The sequence below is a fragment of the Gambusia affinis genome, linkage group LG01 (genome assembly GCF_019740435.1).
Source record: "Gambusia affinis linkage group LG01, SWU_Gaff_1.0, whole genome shotgun sequence".
Lineage (NCBI taxonomy): Eukaryota > Metazoa > Chordata > Actinopteri > Cyprinodontiformes > Poeciliidae > Gambusia > Gambusia affinis.
The window spans coordinates 42114299-42131001 of record NC_057868.1 but is presented as its reverse complement, the minus strand read 5'-3'; the positions used below and the strand labels follow the sequence as shown (position 1 = coordinate 42131001).

General features: G+C 37.5%; 1 protein-coding gene across 1 annotated transcript in view; it reads right to left on the bottom strand.

Annotated features, from left to right (window-relative positions):
- cntn3a.1 (contactin 3a, tandem duplicate 1) overlaps positions 1 to 16079 on the bottom strand; it is a 93411-nt gene extending 77332 nt beyond the window's left edge. Inside the window, exons 1-3 of the mRNA XM_044115159.1 lie at positions 15537 to 16079; positions 14553 to 14677; positions 7556 to 7700 (exon numbers count right to left, since the gene is read on the bottom strand). Of these exons, the coding sequence (XP_043971094.1) occupies positions 7556 to 7610 (55 nt within the window). The 5' untranslated portion in view covers positions 7611 to 7700; positions 14553 to 14677; positions 15537 to 16079. The remainder of the gene's footprint in view (positions 1 to 7555; positions 7701 to 14552; positions 14678 to 15536) is intronic.
- Positions 16080 to 16703: the final 624 nt, after the last annotated feature.

Below are 16703 nucleotides of genomic sequence, written 5' to 3'. Positions count from 1 at the left end.
TATAAACCACACAGAAGATTTGCTTGTGCAAATAACATTTATCATCTAGTTGCATTACATCCAAAATACGTAAATACAGATGTGATGTTCAGAAAAATCAAATACAAAATAAAAATGTATTTTAAATTTTTTTTTCACAAGTATAATTAAAAAAAATTTATTTTGCCCTTTGTTCATTAAATTCTACAAAAACTAATAAAAGGTCCAGAATACATATTTTTTAAAATTATACAGTGATATAAAAATCAAATTAAATGTTTTTCCTCTAGGTGGACCAGTGCTTGGATACTTTTATGTGCTGAAATACTATAAGGAAATAAGTTTTCCATATTTGCTTCACAACCTATTTTACTTACACATGGTGCACATACTTCATTTTTGTATTCTTTATGTTATTTTACATTATGAGAGTTGTGCTGTGGAAACAAGTGATGTTTGGCATTTTGCTAGTGCTAAGCAAAACGTATGTCCTTTATATTTTTGTTGTTGTTTTTCCATTAATAAAAACTTATTTATTTTTATTTTAGTCTTTAATAACATCCATTAATAAATATCACAGAAAAATATAACTGAGAATAAAACAGTATCACTGTTTTAGGTGATGAAGTGGTTAAATGTGATGACTGTTTCCGGTGGTTACATAAATACATGCACAAAAAAAAATAGAAAAGCGCATCATAGCGCATCATCTGTTCACACATATCTGTTCTTGCTAAAGAAAAAAAAAAAAGAGTTTGAAGTGTCAAACTCTAAAATTTCTCTTGCTTTAGATTCACAGACATTTCCTAATGAAATGCATCCATATGCGACACAGAAATAACATAATTTATACATTAGAATGTGATATATTTGGCTTACTGTCGTTTCACTCTGTGTGAACAACGTTTTCCTACACTGGACTCGAGAATGAAATTTTAGGCGTTGAATGAACCATTTTACGTGACTCCCATGCTTTCTTGATCCTTATCTCCTTATCTCTCAGGCGAATTTTGGTATATGATATGATCTTAGTGTACAGTCTGTATTGAAAAACTGCTTAACTGTCTGCACAATAATCAAATGAGCAGGCTTCATTCATCTTTATCTTTATTAGCACAAAAAAGAAGCTCATTAGCTGGTGTTGGGAATATGTTTAAAGAAGTCTGCTTTGAAAACAGTGTTGGAAAAAGATGACAAAGGAATTTATTCTCCAGTAAATGTCCATTGATGGGTCTTTATGCTTCCAAAACCACTGATGAGGTCTTTAAATGTCTTTTTTATTGTTAATTGTCTCTTAATAGAAATAATTACAAGGCTTAATATCATTCCGTACTTTCATAGGGAATGATATTAAGTTTTGATAACACTTTATCAAAATATTACGCTGGTGCCAAAAGGTTAAATGTATATGTATATGTTTGCTATTCAATAAACCATTTGATATGCAAGACCACATGTTTCGTGTTTTATTTCGTACTATTTTGTTTTATAATCTCATGATGAACCTTCCTGATACACGGCACTTCTTGATAAGTTTGTTTTCTTGTTAAAGTTTAGAAACCTAAGTGTCTAAAAGGTATTGACTGATTCAAATGCACCAACAGTATGTCATTTTTTGATTACAGTCTATGATATCCATCTCTCTTTCTGACAATAAAGTAAACAAAATCATCTCCATTTGACCATGTATCCCTCTGTCAAATGACAGCATCTCTTTTTCCATTAACACTTCGATTCCTGTAGTCTGTTGCGTTCAGTTTCACGTTCCTGATATTACAGGATATTCATTGCTACGGAATGTGTCATGATTAATCACCGGGAAAGAGCTGAAACATCTACAAAGTTGAACTGTTTTTATTGCTAGCTCCACAACTTCTCAGTGTCAAATGATTGGCGGAAATTACTCTGAAGTTGATGAATACAGCGGAAACATGCTGCCTTCACTCTGAAAGCATGGCTGCTGATATTAGCTCAGACAGTGTATTTATTTATTTTTTTTTACTTCAGACTCTTGTCAAAGAAATGAATAATTTCTCTCTGTGCTTTCATTTGAAAGCCTGATTTCCCCTTTAAGGGGAAAGACATGACTTTTTCCTTCATCCAGCACCACTGCCTTTTGGATCACTTTTATCTGACTCATCCGGGTGCACAGGGATATGGGCCTCAGAGAACATTTTGCATAAACATGTTTGTTAATACAAAATTCACTCGCTCAGCCACTTAAAATAGCCCAGATGAATTTATTTATGTCATTATTTCATTAGAATTTTATGAAAAATCAACAAACACAAACAAAAACAGTTTTTATTTCAAGTTTTTTGAGGACGCCTCCCTGCTGTGGGGCCTGAGTGAACAGTTGCTCTGTGCGCTTTAAGACGACAGATCAGGTTCTGCAGGATGTCTGACATAATTGAGTTTATGCAACAATTCACAACTTATTTAAAAATTCTTCACATCTGCCAAAAACAATTGAGTTAAATCCATCATCAAGAAATGAAAGGAATATGTCACGTGTAAATCTGCATAGATCAGGCCGTCTTCGCAGTGACCCCATAAGTAGGAGACCAGTGAGAGAGGAGATCTCTGACCACATTGAAGGAGTTACAGGCTTCAGCAACCGAGATTGGAGAGACTCTGCAGACAATTGTTGCCCAGGTTCTTCACTTGTAAGAGCTTTATGGGAAAGTGGCAATGAGGAAGCCACTGTTGGAAGAAAACTCAGATAAAACCGTGACTAGAATTTGTCAAAAGGCTCCATGGTCAAGTGTAAAAACAAATTGTAGCCTTTTGGCCTTCAGACATGTTGCTATGTTTGAGAGACATCAACCACTGAACATCACCACAAACACACCATCCCTACTGAGAAGTATGGTGGTGACAGAATCATGCTGTGGGGATGCCAGCAGGCCCTGTAAGGCTTATGATGGAAGAAAGTAAAATGAAAGCTGCAAATACAGGGGGGAATCCTGTAGGACAGTTTGTTTCCATCTGCAAGAGAACTATGGCTTTAAGCGAGACAATGACCTGAAGCATCCAGCTAAAGCTGCACAGAAACGATTACAAGACAGCAAAGTGGATGATCCGGAGCAGCCCCACACAACCTGACAAAACTTGAACAGTTTTGCAAGAAATAAAGCTGGTAAATTGTAGTGTCTAGATGTGCAAGTCTATTTGAGACCTATCTACACAGATCTGCGCTGTGATTGCAGCCAAGGGTGCATCTACTATATACTGACTTGAAGTGGCTGAAAAGTTAGTTAATTACGGTACTTAGTTTGTGTTTCATATTTTTAATTAATTGTCGTTATTTTGAATAAAGCAGTTTTTATTTTGACATCAAAGAGGATTTATTTATATTTTTTTTTACCCAAAAAGCCACATTTTATTGATCATGACTGATCTGTAAAAGCAAGAAAAAAAAGAGTAAAATTTGGTGAGCAGTTTTTAAAGGCACTGTACCCACTGTGTGCGAGAGAAAAGGTCAAAAAGACAACAGTGAGGGTGAACAGAGTACAGCATTTTGCTCTATTTCATCTATTTTATCCTGTCACGGTCTCAACCTTGACACGGAACATGCTGGATTTGAAAATGTTCACAGTGTTTTGGAAATTTCTGAGTGAAAATGAAGATCTGCATTCTCTAGAAGATGCACAGCTGCATATGCTAAGAATGAAAAAAATAACGCTGGCACTATAACTTACAAAACTGAAATTCTTGCAGTACATTTATGTCTACTTGTAAGATCGATAATGAAGGGTAAAGTGGACTTGCCGTGCATGTGTTCACGTTCTTGTCAGGTGTATGTATAGTATAAATATCAATTCACAAAATGGACTGAGAGAAAGAGGGACCGTGGATGCAATGAGGCCCAGAACATAATTGCAGTCAGCTTTCTCTTCTCAGTCACTGTAGGTGGCTTAAACCCAATATTTGATCCGAAAATAGACACTGATACTAATGTTTGATTGGATGGGGTCCATCTCTACAGTACATGCAAGTTTTACTCTTCTACTTTGCTGGAGTCACTCTTATCTCAACACCCTTTTTGTCTAAATGATATTTGAGTGTGAGTTTATTTAATTTTAATCAGGAATTTCCAATAATATTGTCATTCCACTGAAATAAGTGACATATGTGCAACACCAAAAGACCGAAATGAGTTGTTGTTTTCATTTTCATGGAGGCTAGAATAATATCTCCAAACACCTCAGCTCTGTGAACTGTGATCCCCTTTTTTTTCTCTGACTCACCAAAAAAAATAAATCACTCCATCACATAGAAATAGTTTCATAAAACCATCTAATTATATCAGTCAACTTCTGAGATTTTTGTTACCACATATCAGAAGACAGCATAAATAAATTATACCCATTTCAGCAAATGTGAACCTTTTTTTTTTTTATTCAGAAAGAAGAAAACTTTTGATTGCTGTTAAGAGCCTCAGCTGCAATTCTCGGTAATATGTTTATGTTTTTGATTCTAATTTTGCCAGCTAAATTGTACCCTTATGTGATTTCTTCCAATTATTTTAGCCAACTGCTCAGAAATTCACAGAGCCTTTAGAAAACAGGATTTAAATCAATGTCATTCTTTACAAGAAGGTTGAATACAAAGTGTGCTATATTTCTTTTACGGACTTTGCTCTATGCTTAAGATCATATGCCTGACATCTTCAACGTCAAAAGGACTTACTCAAATAGAAATTCAAACTTGAAATTTGATCTTGCAAAGCTATTCACACGAACTGGACCTACAACCACAAACTGAATCCTAAAGTTGGCCATTTTTACGCTGATGAAATCTGCTGCAAAAATCTTCAGGTATTTTACCTCGTCGTAAATACAGCTGTTTTTTTAAAGACCTCTGGGGTCGGTTGAAAGACATAGTAAATAAGCACCATCATGGAGACAAAGTAACACCAGAGAGGTCGGGGATCCAATTTTGGAAAATCTTAAATCAAGGTTAGGATGTAAAATCAATAATCCATGTTCTGGAGATGGAAAGTACAATTTCAGAGCTACCAAGAGATGACTATCATTAATCAGAAAAACAGCCAAGAGGCCAGTAGAAAAAGTGGAGCAGCTGCAGAGATCAACAGTTCAGGTAGAGAATTTGTTGACCAGACGACTGTTATGCAGTATGGACATTTTGGCAAAGTCCAGTCTTGCATCTAATTGAGAATCTATGGCAAGAGTTGAAAATCAATGTTGCTGTCCATCCACTCTGACTGACATCAGCTGCTTTGCACGGACAAATGCTCAAACATTTAATAGCTATGCTCCTAAAGACCTGCAGCAAATGCTATTTGTATAGTATTGACCAAAGAATAAAAAGCTTTGTAGTTTGTTTTTTTTGTTATTTGCAAAATGCTTTTAAAATCTTCTATTGATTTCCCTCCACTTCACAGTTGCACACAACTTTGTGTTGTTCCTACCATATAAAATCACAACAAAGCCCAATAAGGTTTTGTAAGTGGTCAGAAAGTGCAAGGGTTATGAATACTTCTGCAAGGTGCCACAAAATAATCTCACATTTTCATGCATAACTTCTTTGCCATAGATATTTGCAGATAAATGTCTTATTTTTCCAAATCCAAACAATGGATTCAGAGCTAGAAGAAAGCAGCCTTTTTGCAGGTTAGTGATGCAGCATCTGTGGCTGCAAACAGCATCCTCCCCTTTGCCCCAGTGCCATCTTGCTCTACTCACTCATTCACACACGTAGTAGACACCCCTGCCTCAGGCTGTTCAGACCCTCAGAGAGGAATAAGAGAAGAGGTGGTTAACTTTACATGAACTCGCTTTGGGAATGGTTTCCCCTCAACTCGAATGCTCTCCCACACAGCCAATGCCCACAAAAAAGAAAAAAAAAAGAAAAAGAAAAAGAAAAAAAAAACAGAACACCTCAGTCTGTGCATAAATAACCTAAACCCAAGTTAAAAATTCTGACACAGTGGCCCTTCGCAAAATGTACACAGTAAAACATTTGACGTGTTTCACATTTTTTTTCCATTTGCTGCAGACAGAAGCTTCAGACGTCTAGGTTTATACTGCGACATACTTCCTTGTAAGTAGAGCACATGTAATGGAACCCCACTCTGAATATTAATGCTCAGTAACTATGTGTTTCTGCTGAGCGCCAGCCTCAAGAGCGAGACAAGGACTGGGCAGCACAATGCTCTGCAGAAACAATTTATCCTCTGTTTCTCTGTCAAGCACCAAATTGCTGTAAATTGATAACCACGGCATTGATTTGTGCCACTAATGACTGCAAGATTAGATTTTGTGGCCTAACACAGAAAGTGGGTGTGAATAGCCTTATAGAAGCAGTTTTCTTTCTCTGAAACAAAAACAGGCAGGTTTAAGGTATGTTTTGATCAACATCCAGCATCTGTGTAGTTAAAATAATCGTTCAGCAGGATAAACCTCCTGATCTCGAATAGTAGTGTAGATCATAATCCAGCAGGCAGCAATTCTCAGAGGAAAGCCTCATCAGACATCTAGTGATGTGTTCAGATTTAGCGATAAACTGTGCTAATTGCCACATATGCAGATTTAGGTGTCCTCATGCTCTGCCGCTTTAAGGAAAAAGAACGCATACAAAGCAAGCCACAGTCACCAGCTCTCACATGCACGCAGAGTAATTATTTTTCGGTCCCAGGCACGAGGAGGAGTCGCTGATTTTGAACGAGGCAACATGAAAAAATGAGTATTTCCTTCAAGACACTTTGCTCATGCCGTAAAGCTCTTATTCATCTTGTTCTCAACTCCAGGAGCTGGCGGTCTGAGGAGAACTCGTGTTTGACCCTGAACAGCTTCTAAAGGGAGGAAAATTAGGTCTCTCATTAAAACCCAGATCAATGACAAGATTTCTGTACCACGACCAGTACAGTCTCAATTAGGAAAACAATTGAGCCGCTCTTTAGAATTAATAACTGCACAGTCCACTGCTGCATGGTGGTTGTCTCTGATACGGAGACTGGGCAGCTTTGCGATTCAGCAGAACTGACCTTCTAATAAGGAGAGTTTGTTTTTGGGTTGTTTTTTTTTTTCAAGCCTCACACTTTAAGGGTGTTAAACTTTTTCAAAGTCTTTAATAGTTTATGTTTGCTTCCATCTCTGTTTTTTTTTTTGTAGAGATCAAATATTTCTTCTTTTATATAAATTTCAAACCAGTAGGATTTTTTTTTAAAGTGCATTGCCATGCAAAAGAATTCCCACGTCTTGATTTTTGATGTAGTTGAAAAGCAGAAAGTGGAAGGAAAATTATTTATCCCGTTTTCAAAATCTCGTCTTCACAATCAGATTTTTATTTGAACACACTTTTCAAATAAAAATCTGAAAAGTGTGTTGTCCAGTGATACTATCGTTCCTTTACTCTCATGCCCTTAATTAAAATCCACTGCGATAAACTACCTTCGTAAGTCACTTAATATATGCATATGATCTAAGAGAATTAATTATTAATTACCGTAAAGTTTGTGGCTGTAATGTGACAAATTGTGAAGACTTTCTGTTCCAAGGTTCTGCAAGTGTCCACAAAACAACAGGACAAATAGTGTGTTTGGGAGGCTTACCTGTCAGATACTCCACCAATGACAGCAGCACTATGAGTTTCCATAGCAACTCCATTTTAATGGTCTCAGGTCAGAGCAAGCTCAGATCCAATCACATGTGCATAGAATTCTGGCTTTGTCCTCTCCAGTAATGTTCACTGTTCATCTGTCAGATACAAAGAAAAGGAGCAGGGAAGTATTAGTGAGTCACAACCAGCGGCCTCATCAACAAGGACAGAAACATTCCTTGAAATAAGATGAACGTGAAGCAGATCATGAAAACTTTGCTAGTAATAAGATGTTCTATTCGCAGCCATATAATGCGATGTTTCGTAGGACTGGCTGTGAAGTTTGCTGAAGTAAGCTTAATATTACAAAATAGATATCCTGCCTTCAATAGAGGCATAAAGGGAATGCCTTCTTTTGCGCCAACCGGCTGAGACAAAACAAAAGTCAGCCCGGTTGTCAGACACAACCCTAGTATGTAATAAAGCACTGTGCCAGTTTCCTTGAATCCGTCTTAGCCGGATTATGAATTTTTGACATAAAGAGCTGACTGTACGTCGACCAAAACCATTTTCCAGTCTCCCCTGGAGATTTCCAATTGATTTTTTTTTTCTCTCAAGGACCTTGCTGTAATTCATCTCGGCTTTACCTCAAACATAGTCCTCTTCCACTCCTCTGCCCCCCAAACAAAAATGCTATTACGTAATGAGAGCCGCTCCTACCCCGCTAAGTGATAAATGGGGATCTGGTTGTCTTTTTATAAATATTTCCAACATGTTGATAGCCAAGATTCTCTGTCTGGTAAGGCAGCAGACAAATGTTTGGTTATGGGAAGCTCATTATAAAGAGAGAAAGCGCAATGGGAGGAAATTAGGTATTGTCTTTGTTCAAACCGGCTCTCCTTGGTACATTTAACTGACTGATGGTGGAGCTTTTTCTGAACACACACCATCAGCATAGTGAAATGAATGAGAAGAAGGAATTAATAGGAAACCACAGTATAGTCTATCAAGAGGCCAGAATCGAAAAAAGAGAGAAACAGGGACAACTGAAAGATTATACCTTCATACTTTCCTAGTTATCTGCACGCCTCCTATCTTTGCACCACTGAAAGGCATGACAGAGCATACTGATGTCTATGTGAGTATATCAACACCCTCCCTTGACACGTTTGCCCACACTACCCCTCTTTCCTGCCTGTAGCACTAAAAGTAGCAAATTTTTTTCGCCTATAAATCTTATTATGGAGATTAGGTTTAGAGTGCCAACTTAGTTCCAACTTATCTTGCAGTTATTAGGATGCAAATGTCATGAGTAACTGTTGGCTTTTAATAATAAAACAGAAAGACTTCAAATCCCCCTCTTCTGCTCCTGGATATTTTTGGAGTTCTCCGCCTTTGAGGGAATCATTGTGAAATGTGCTGAATAAATTACTTTGCAAAATGCATTTAAGAGGAAAAAAAAAAAAACATATATATGAAATCTGGAAATTCAGCAAAGCTTTATTTGTACATCAAACACACGCATTTTAAAAACAAAATGATGCCTGATATTTATATGCGTGGCAATTAAGCGAAATGCATTTCCTCTGATAATGTAGATGTGTAGGTGTCACGTCTGTTTGCACATTGAGCTGTCGCTGTGATTTGTTACACACACGCATATAAAAGCCGTCTTCAGGATCTGTTATAGTAATTGTTTTGTCAGCCATGTAAATGTTTTACCATTTGGTCATCTAATATTAATTTATCCAGTCTTGACACCAAAACAAGTGAACTCTGCCGATATATGTGAAGTGCCATGACACTTCATTCATATTTGCTGGCCTCTGACAGCAATCCCTTGATCTCTATTATTCAGCAAGTCCTGAGACAAGACATCAGACTGCAGGGGCGGGGAGGCGGGTGGGGGAAGAGAAAGAAATCCTTTTGATCCAAGGAAGCTCAGCGCTAAGATGATAGGGGAGTCTGGGAGTGTCCGCATCAGTATTTGACTTCCTATTCAATACAAATTAATTACCCCCGTGGCCTTAAGTGCTCGTGACAAGGCCGATGGCTCACTTTCATCGCAGGCTGATTCTCCAATTTGTTTGCCATACAAGATGAAAGTTAATGATAGGCTTTCAAACTTTGCCTTTCAAGTTCCAGCTGCTTTCATGTCGCTGAAATAGTCAAAACTTGAGAAATGGGATATCAGTCAGGCTAAAGTGCCAGCCAAGGCTTGACTGTTTCCTCCCAGATTGCACAAACTAATGGCAAAAAAATAAACTTAAAAAAAAAATAAAAAATCTGCCTTAATTCACAAATGAATATGATGCATGGTATTTACATGCGCTGTATTCACTATGTGAGATTCAATCAGATCAAATTTTTATGTCTTACACCAGCTGGGATTATCCGTGTTATTTCCATTTTCTAGGTCCAAGAATAATTAGAGAGGCACATTGTTATTAGCCATTTACATACTATTAAGATTAGTATGGCTTTAGACAACTGGGGAAACCCAAATTATGCTTTTTATCTGCAGCATGTAAATTACATCTGAAGAAAAAGATTTTTCCTTTTTATGATGAATTGTTGGATAATGTTTCCATGACAGTTTCCTCACCTTAAGTCACTCAATTTAATTTAAAAAAATACTTTAGTTACGTGTTTTTATTGCATGTATTTTCCTTAAAAAGCACCAAATTTACATATATATTTTGACAGTATAGTATGAGACTGATCATCTGAAATAAATCTTACCAATGGCCAGCATTGTAAAGTTCTAAGGGAATCTTGGCAGCTTTTTTGATTCAAGTTCTTATCGTCAGGCATTTCAGTTTTGTTTACCAGCCATAACTTGGTACATAAGGGAATATTTCGTGACATGTACAGATGCGTAAGATGTATATTTTTTATAAACTAACCCCATTTTCAACTCACCCTAAAATGAAATCAATATTGTGGTCATAACACCAGAAAATGTGAAAAAGTACAAAAAATAATCTTTTTGCAAGGCACTTTAAAACAATAACCTCACTAGAAGCTGAGGAGACTCAAGATTATTCAGTTAAGATTACAAATGCATGAAATAAAAATGAATATAGACTATAAATTAATTACTAACTTACTTTTAATAATAAATTGACCACTGCAAAAGGAAAAAAAAAAAAACTACTGAGAACGCACAGATGAAAACTACTCATTGCATCCTTCTGCAACTTTTGAGGAAAGGCAAAAGCTGCTGCTGCAGAAGCCTCTGATTCTCGGAGACAAAGAAAAATCTTTAAAGTGTCCCGTGTTGTAAGAGTGATATCTCTTGCCCTCTATTCCTCTGACAGCACCAGCTGGAGCTGATAAACCACAGACTTTAATTCAGCCTGTCACAGAAGCTGAGAGCATTGTCAGCTGATTTGACCCTGATCACTACGCCCCGTCTTTCAGTCATCATCAATTGTGTCAGGGCTCAAAAAGTGTATTAACAGGTCTGCACTGCAGGTCCTATTTGCCTGAGGAGTCCAGATGAAGATGAAGTTCACACTGAGCACAAACGCATGAGCATCCCACTCACAATCACACCCACCCCGCCAGCTTTGAATCATGAATGAGGCCAGACTCCTACACTCTGCAAGAAACGAGACAAGAGCCAAAGAAAAACAACAAAAACTGAACACAATGCTGGATCTTTAATCAACCGTCCTGTAACTTCATTTGATCGCATGCTGGATCATGTTTTCCCACACATTCCTTTTCAATTATGAGTGATTTTTTTCTTTTTTCTCAGGGAGAAAAAAATCTTCCTAATCCTGTATATTCTGATTTACCAAAAAACATTGGAGCTGTTGAGATATTTAAGACATACACACAACGACAGCAACAAAGAGGCTATTATGCTCCAGACTACATGTGCCTGCTATGGCTTTTTTTTTTTTTTTTGCAAATCTACCCACAAATTCTGCCTGTAGTTTCAAATCAGTTGAACAACTTTAAATGTGCTTCCTTCTCCCAATAATTAGTTTTTGTATAGAACCGAAATCAAATACAATCTTAAGCTAAAAGCTTACTTAGTCAATATATTCGTTTTCCTTCCTCGCGTACAGAGCACCGGGGGAGCTGAGGCAGTGCCAATATATTCCTCAGCCAAAAGTCTTGTTCAAGTAGTGGCACAAGACAAAGAGACTAATAGTGTTTTGATGTAAGCACACAAGCCGGAGGCATGACATAACACATGCCAACTTCTTCATTTCTCCAGCCCACACCCGGGGCACGCCACCAAAGCGCTCATCTCAATCTCCCCTGTGACAAGAGCAACAGAAATATATTGAGAAGCTCCTCCTGCTCTCTTGCTCCCTTCACAACATTTCAAACCTCAGTCTGAAAGGTTTTTGACAAACTTCAGAAGTTGTGCACAGGGACACTCATTCCAAACACTGAAATAAGACATTTAAGCTAGTTTATAGATGGTTGCATTAAGCGTCATAATCTGAACACCTGTGATCCAAATACAGAGAATAAAGTGGCATCACACATATTAGGGAGCCTACAATAAACAACATAATATTATAGAATAATATATAGAATAATTATCTCACCTTAAGCATTATTAGAACTTCTTAGACACAGCAAATTATAGGCTATTAGACACCATCTAAAGCTAATGGTGATATGACTGATCAGAAATTGCACTACTTGAAGCCTCCATAACGACCACCTGTCAACTCTGGCATATGTTTCCACAGACATATGCAAGAGTGCACACATTTCCTTAAAAAGTGTAAACAGAGCAGTGATTGTATGAAGTCCGGAAGCAGGTCGCTGATTTAGTTTTAAGGTTTCAGTTTATTGAGGTTTGAAGAAATCCTTTAATTTTACAAACACATTTATTCTGACTAGAAGTAATAGTGAAAAGTATGAAAAGGCCCAACTTAAACCTGATAGAGGATTTACAGAGGCAGATAAACATTTGCAAATACAAGTTTGGGATGCAGCACTTGTTGGTTATAATATCCCAAGTGGGTCGCAATCCAGTCAAATGAACAAATATATATTTGTTCACAAATGACATGTTTCAGATGTCTGATGCACCGAATGACTAACAGTTGTCTTGTGGGATCAAACCTTTTGAAATTTTTAGTTATTCTAAAACGCTAAGAGTATTGCTCTGTGTCTGGTGTGCATGGTCTGGTCTCCAGTTTTAGGCTGATCAAGGTTTTAAAAAGTTATGGTTTCAAAAACTAACAATTTCTGCCAAACCATTCTTACGGGTTAAAGTCATTTTAATTACAGACCAAAGAAAGTTGTGGAGTCATTTTAGGATTTTTAGATGACTGAGGATTAGAGTTATACAGCACTGCCCCCACCCCACCTGTTGCTGTGCACTGGTGGACAGCTGGCTGAAAGAGGCCTCTACAGCTTTCAATCCCTTACAAAAAACACAATGTCATAGACAAAATGCTACAATATTAATAAAAGATATGTTATTTAATGATGCACACATAGAAAATGATAAATGTATTTTGGTTTTGAATAGCTGATTAGATCAAATAAAAAAATTTTGTTAGGAATTTTCAGTATGACAATCAAAAAATTTGATATTTTTACTTTACAGTTATCGTACCATAAAGATCTCACACTGGCCCAAACCTTACGTAAAGTTTATTTAGTCTAGTGTCTTTTTTTTTTTTTTTACAGATAAATGATATCACTTATTGTTAACTATTGTTCATTTATTTAAAAGGAGATTTGATTTTCCCTGGTATATTTAGGCCAGTATATCTCTTTACTTTTCTCTTCTGTTATTTCCCTGAAGACTACCAAATGGTGCCCATTCTTTCCACAACCCAAAATTGATTTTGTTTTTGTGGTGGCATTTTTCCCCAAGGCATGTTTTCACTGCCGTTTGTCTGTTTGTTTATCTGCCAACAAGATCACACAAGAGAAATACCGAGCACAAAGTCATGAAACTCAGCTGAGATAATCATACGCTCTTATTCAGCGAGCACGCTAATTGTTTTCAATTGGTACTGTTTTCCTTATTGACCCAGTGCTCACACACTAATTAGTTTACAATATGTACGGTAATCTAAATGCAACTGAAAAATTGAAATGTAAGTTAGCATTAGTGTGCTTAAAAGAAGGATGCACAGCAGGATCTAAATGCTGAAACACATGGATCAGCGCCGGCGATGTTTTCTGTTACATATGCTGTAAAGGTAAAACCTTCTTTCTCATTGTTGGATATTAAATTAATCTAAACCTTTTCTGCGGGGTGACACATGGCTCAGAGGAAGAGCAGGGACATCATACACATAAGCTATAATCCTTGATCCAGCTGTCCAGGGTTCAGTTCGCAACCCAGGCCATTTACTACATACTTCCCACCCCTGCAGCCCCTACTTTTTCTCTCATCCCTTCTTCCTTTCAAGCTATTAATAAATGACCCACCTACTATAGCAAAGGCAATAGAATTGTCTTTTGAACTGTATGACTTTAGTGTAATATTTTGGGTATCCTTCCAGAAATGCCTCATAATAAGGAATTGAATCTTTTACCAGTAAGAGAATGAGTGTAACTGAGTCTGGTTTGTTAGCCGTCTAGCTCAAATACCTTTTCCAGTTTTGCTAACATATTGTCTATAAGACTGAGATCAGTTCCTTGTAGCTGCCACTCCACAACATTGACATTGTTGCCTTTAAGACTTTTTTTTCAAGCCATGGTAACTAAGGGTGACCCAAACTTGTAGAGGTCCACAAATCCCGGTTAATTTATGTAGATTTGCACACCTTACAAGGAATTAGTCTGTTTTAGGTGTTGCCTTAAAATAAATTAACCGGCTCACTCAAATATTGTGAATTAACCAATAACAAGCTTACAAAGCCATGACACCATCCATGACGGTAGTCTTCAGAAACTTAAACTAAAACTTTAATTAAGTAAAATAAATTCTGAAAAAAAGGCATTCTCACATTATTTTTGGAGTTAGCTAACAGAACTCCTCATTCAATGCACAAATTTTCCTCATCATTTCTTACCATCAGGCTGCAGTCAGTGAGGCACAATGAACTCCAAGTTCAGCCTCAGCCTCTCTGAGCGAGTGACATTGGAAACGTGTCCATTCATAATGAGAATTTGGAGATGGGTTGCAGCGCAAATATTCCTGCCAGTTTAAGAAAATAAATTGTAATTTCACTGCAGAGCATATAGTTAGCCAAGTCATCAGACAGCACGAGCCATGCTTACCTTACCAAACCTGCTGTATTTTCCCAAAGCACTTAACAACAACATAACTGCACCAAAGTGCTGTGCAAATAATTTACATACTTTTTTTTGTCGCTTACAGCCTTTTATAATAGAGATATTATGTCACAGTCACAGAAATCCACTTTCCTTCCAATTTACTTAATTGCAGAAATATAAGCTCCCTCTCAGACATCCCTCTTAGACATATGGACATTTGATTTTCAGGAGAGTAACTACTTGCAAGAGTCAAAAGGACTTTGGACAATCTGAAGCAATCAAGCTGGCTGCAATCAAAGAAAAGGAAGCGATGATGAGACTGGAGTGAATCCAATCCCCCATGGATTAGAGACGACAATGAGTTTTGCCAGAGGGGTTTTAAATGAGAAAAGACTTGGTAGGTGGATGTTACAGAAGGGGAAAAAAAGGCTCCATGATCTGAATGGTGGGCACAGCAATTAGAGAAGACAGAGATTGTTATTATTACTAATGAAATATTATGACACAATTCAGGTGGGAAGTAAAAAATGCTGGGATTTTAACCTGTTAGTATGACCATGAGGGCAATATTCACCTCTTACTCCATGTGCATGTGCTGCTTGGTATGTCATTTTAACTCAACGAAGCATAATATTAGCAGTTTCAATTCTCCTAATGTTCAAAATATCAGGTTTTTTAGACAGAGGAAGTTGTAGCTGCTCTAGATAAATGCACACACGACACAACTGATAACATTGGAGCAGTAATGTTGAATTGAATAAGTGACATTGAATGTTTACCGGAATACATCTCCAGCGGTGCTTGCTGATGCTTATCCCCTTCAGTATATCCATCGTTCATCTCCTGTCGGCTCCAGCCCCGCAGCTCCCATCTGGATCCGAGTCCAAAGCGATAGTTTTAAGTTTTTTTTTTTTTGTTTTTTTTTCTCTCTCGAAAAAAAACAAAAAACGGTTCCCTCTAACTCTTCTCTCGCTTTAACTAAAAATGTTGGCGAGCATTTCTTTCTACTGTCAAAAGATAAATGTTCTCGAAGTCAAAACAGTTGCTTTCTAAGCTCTCCCTTCCGATGCGCCCTGCTTGTCTCCTCCGACACACGCATTGGTTCCCCCGACGGTTCTGCTCGCATCCCCTGCAGGCAGGCAGGCTGGGTGGCGGGTTACCCACAAACCCAGCCCGCTGTGGCGGCTTCAGACGAGGACTTCCGCGCTTCCAAATGTCTTTACATTTCACCGTATGACATTTGTGTTTCATTTATTTTTGGACGGGTTAGCAGTCTGACTTGCATCGGTCTCCAATCCGAGAGTGCCGCTCCGGCAGCACGACTCAGCCGTAAGAACTGCGTGAGTGTGCGGCAGCTGGCGGCGCGGCACATGGGACATCATAGGTGGATCCACAAGAGGGATCATACCACGTTTTTCAGGCTACACCCAGACCCACTGATGCATTTGTGTTTTAATAAACCCAGTAGAAATTAATGAAAGAAATTTGGTAAGTTGCTTTCCTTTAGAATACTAACAAAAACAACAACGATAACAATAATAACAAGAAGAAGAATCCAAAATGACAAACTAATATCATCCCTTTATTAGTTTATACAATGTTTTGCAAAAGTTTTCACATCTAACGAACTTTTTTTTCCCCACATTTTATCACATTATAGCCACTTGTAGTTATTTCAGTGGGAGTTTACATGACCCACCAATTTTATGCATTGCAAAACTGTCCATTATTTTTCATTATTCTTTTTTTTTTTTTCCAGATAAAGATCTGATGAGTGTTAACAGTATTTTTGTTAACCCCCTTCTGATATAATACCGAATAATATTAAATTCTTTAAGTGGCCATCTGCGTACTGTTCAATCTATTATCTTAATATCGAAACAGGTTTTGACAAGACATGGCCACTCACTTCAGCTAACAGGACATTCAAATAAAGTATCAATCAG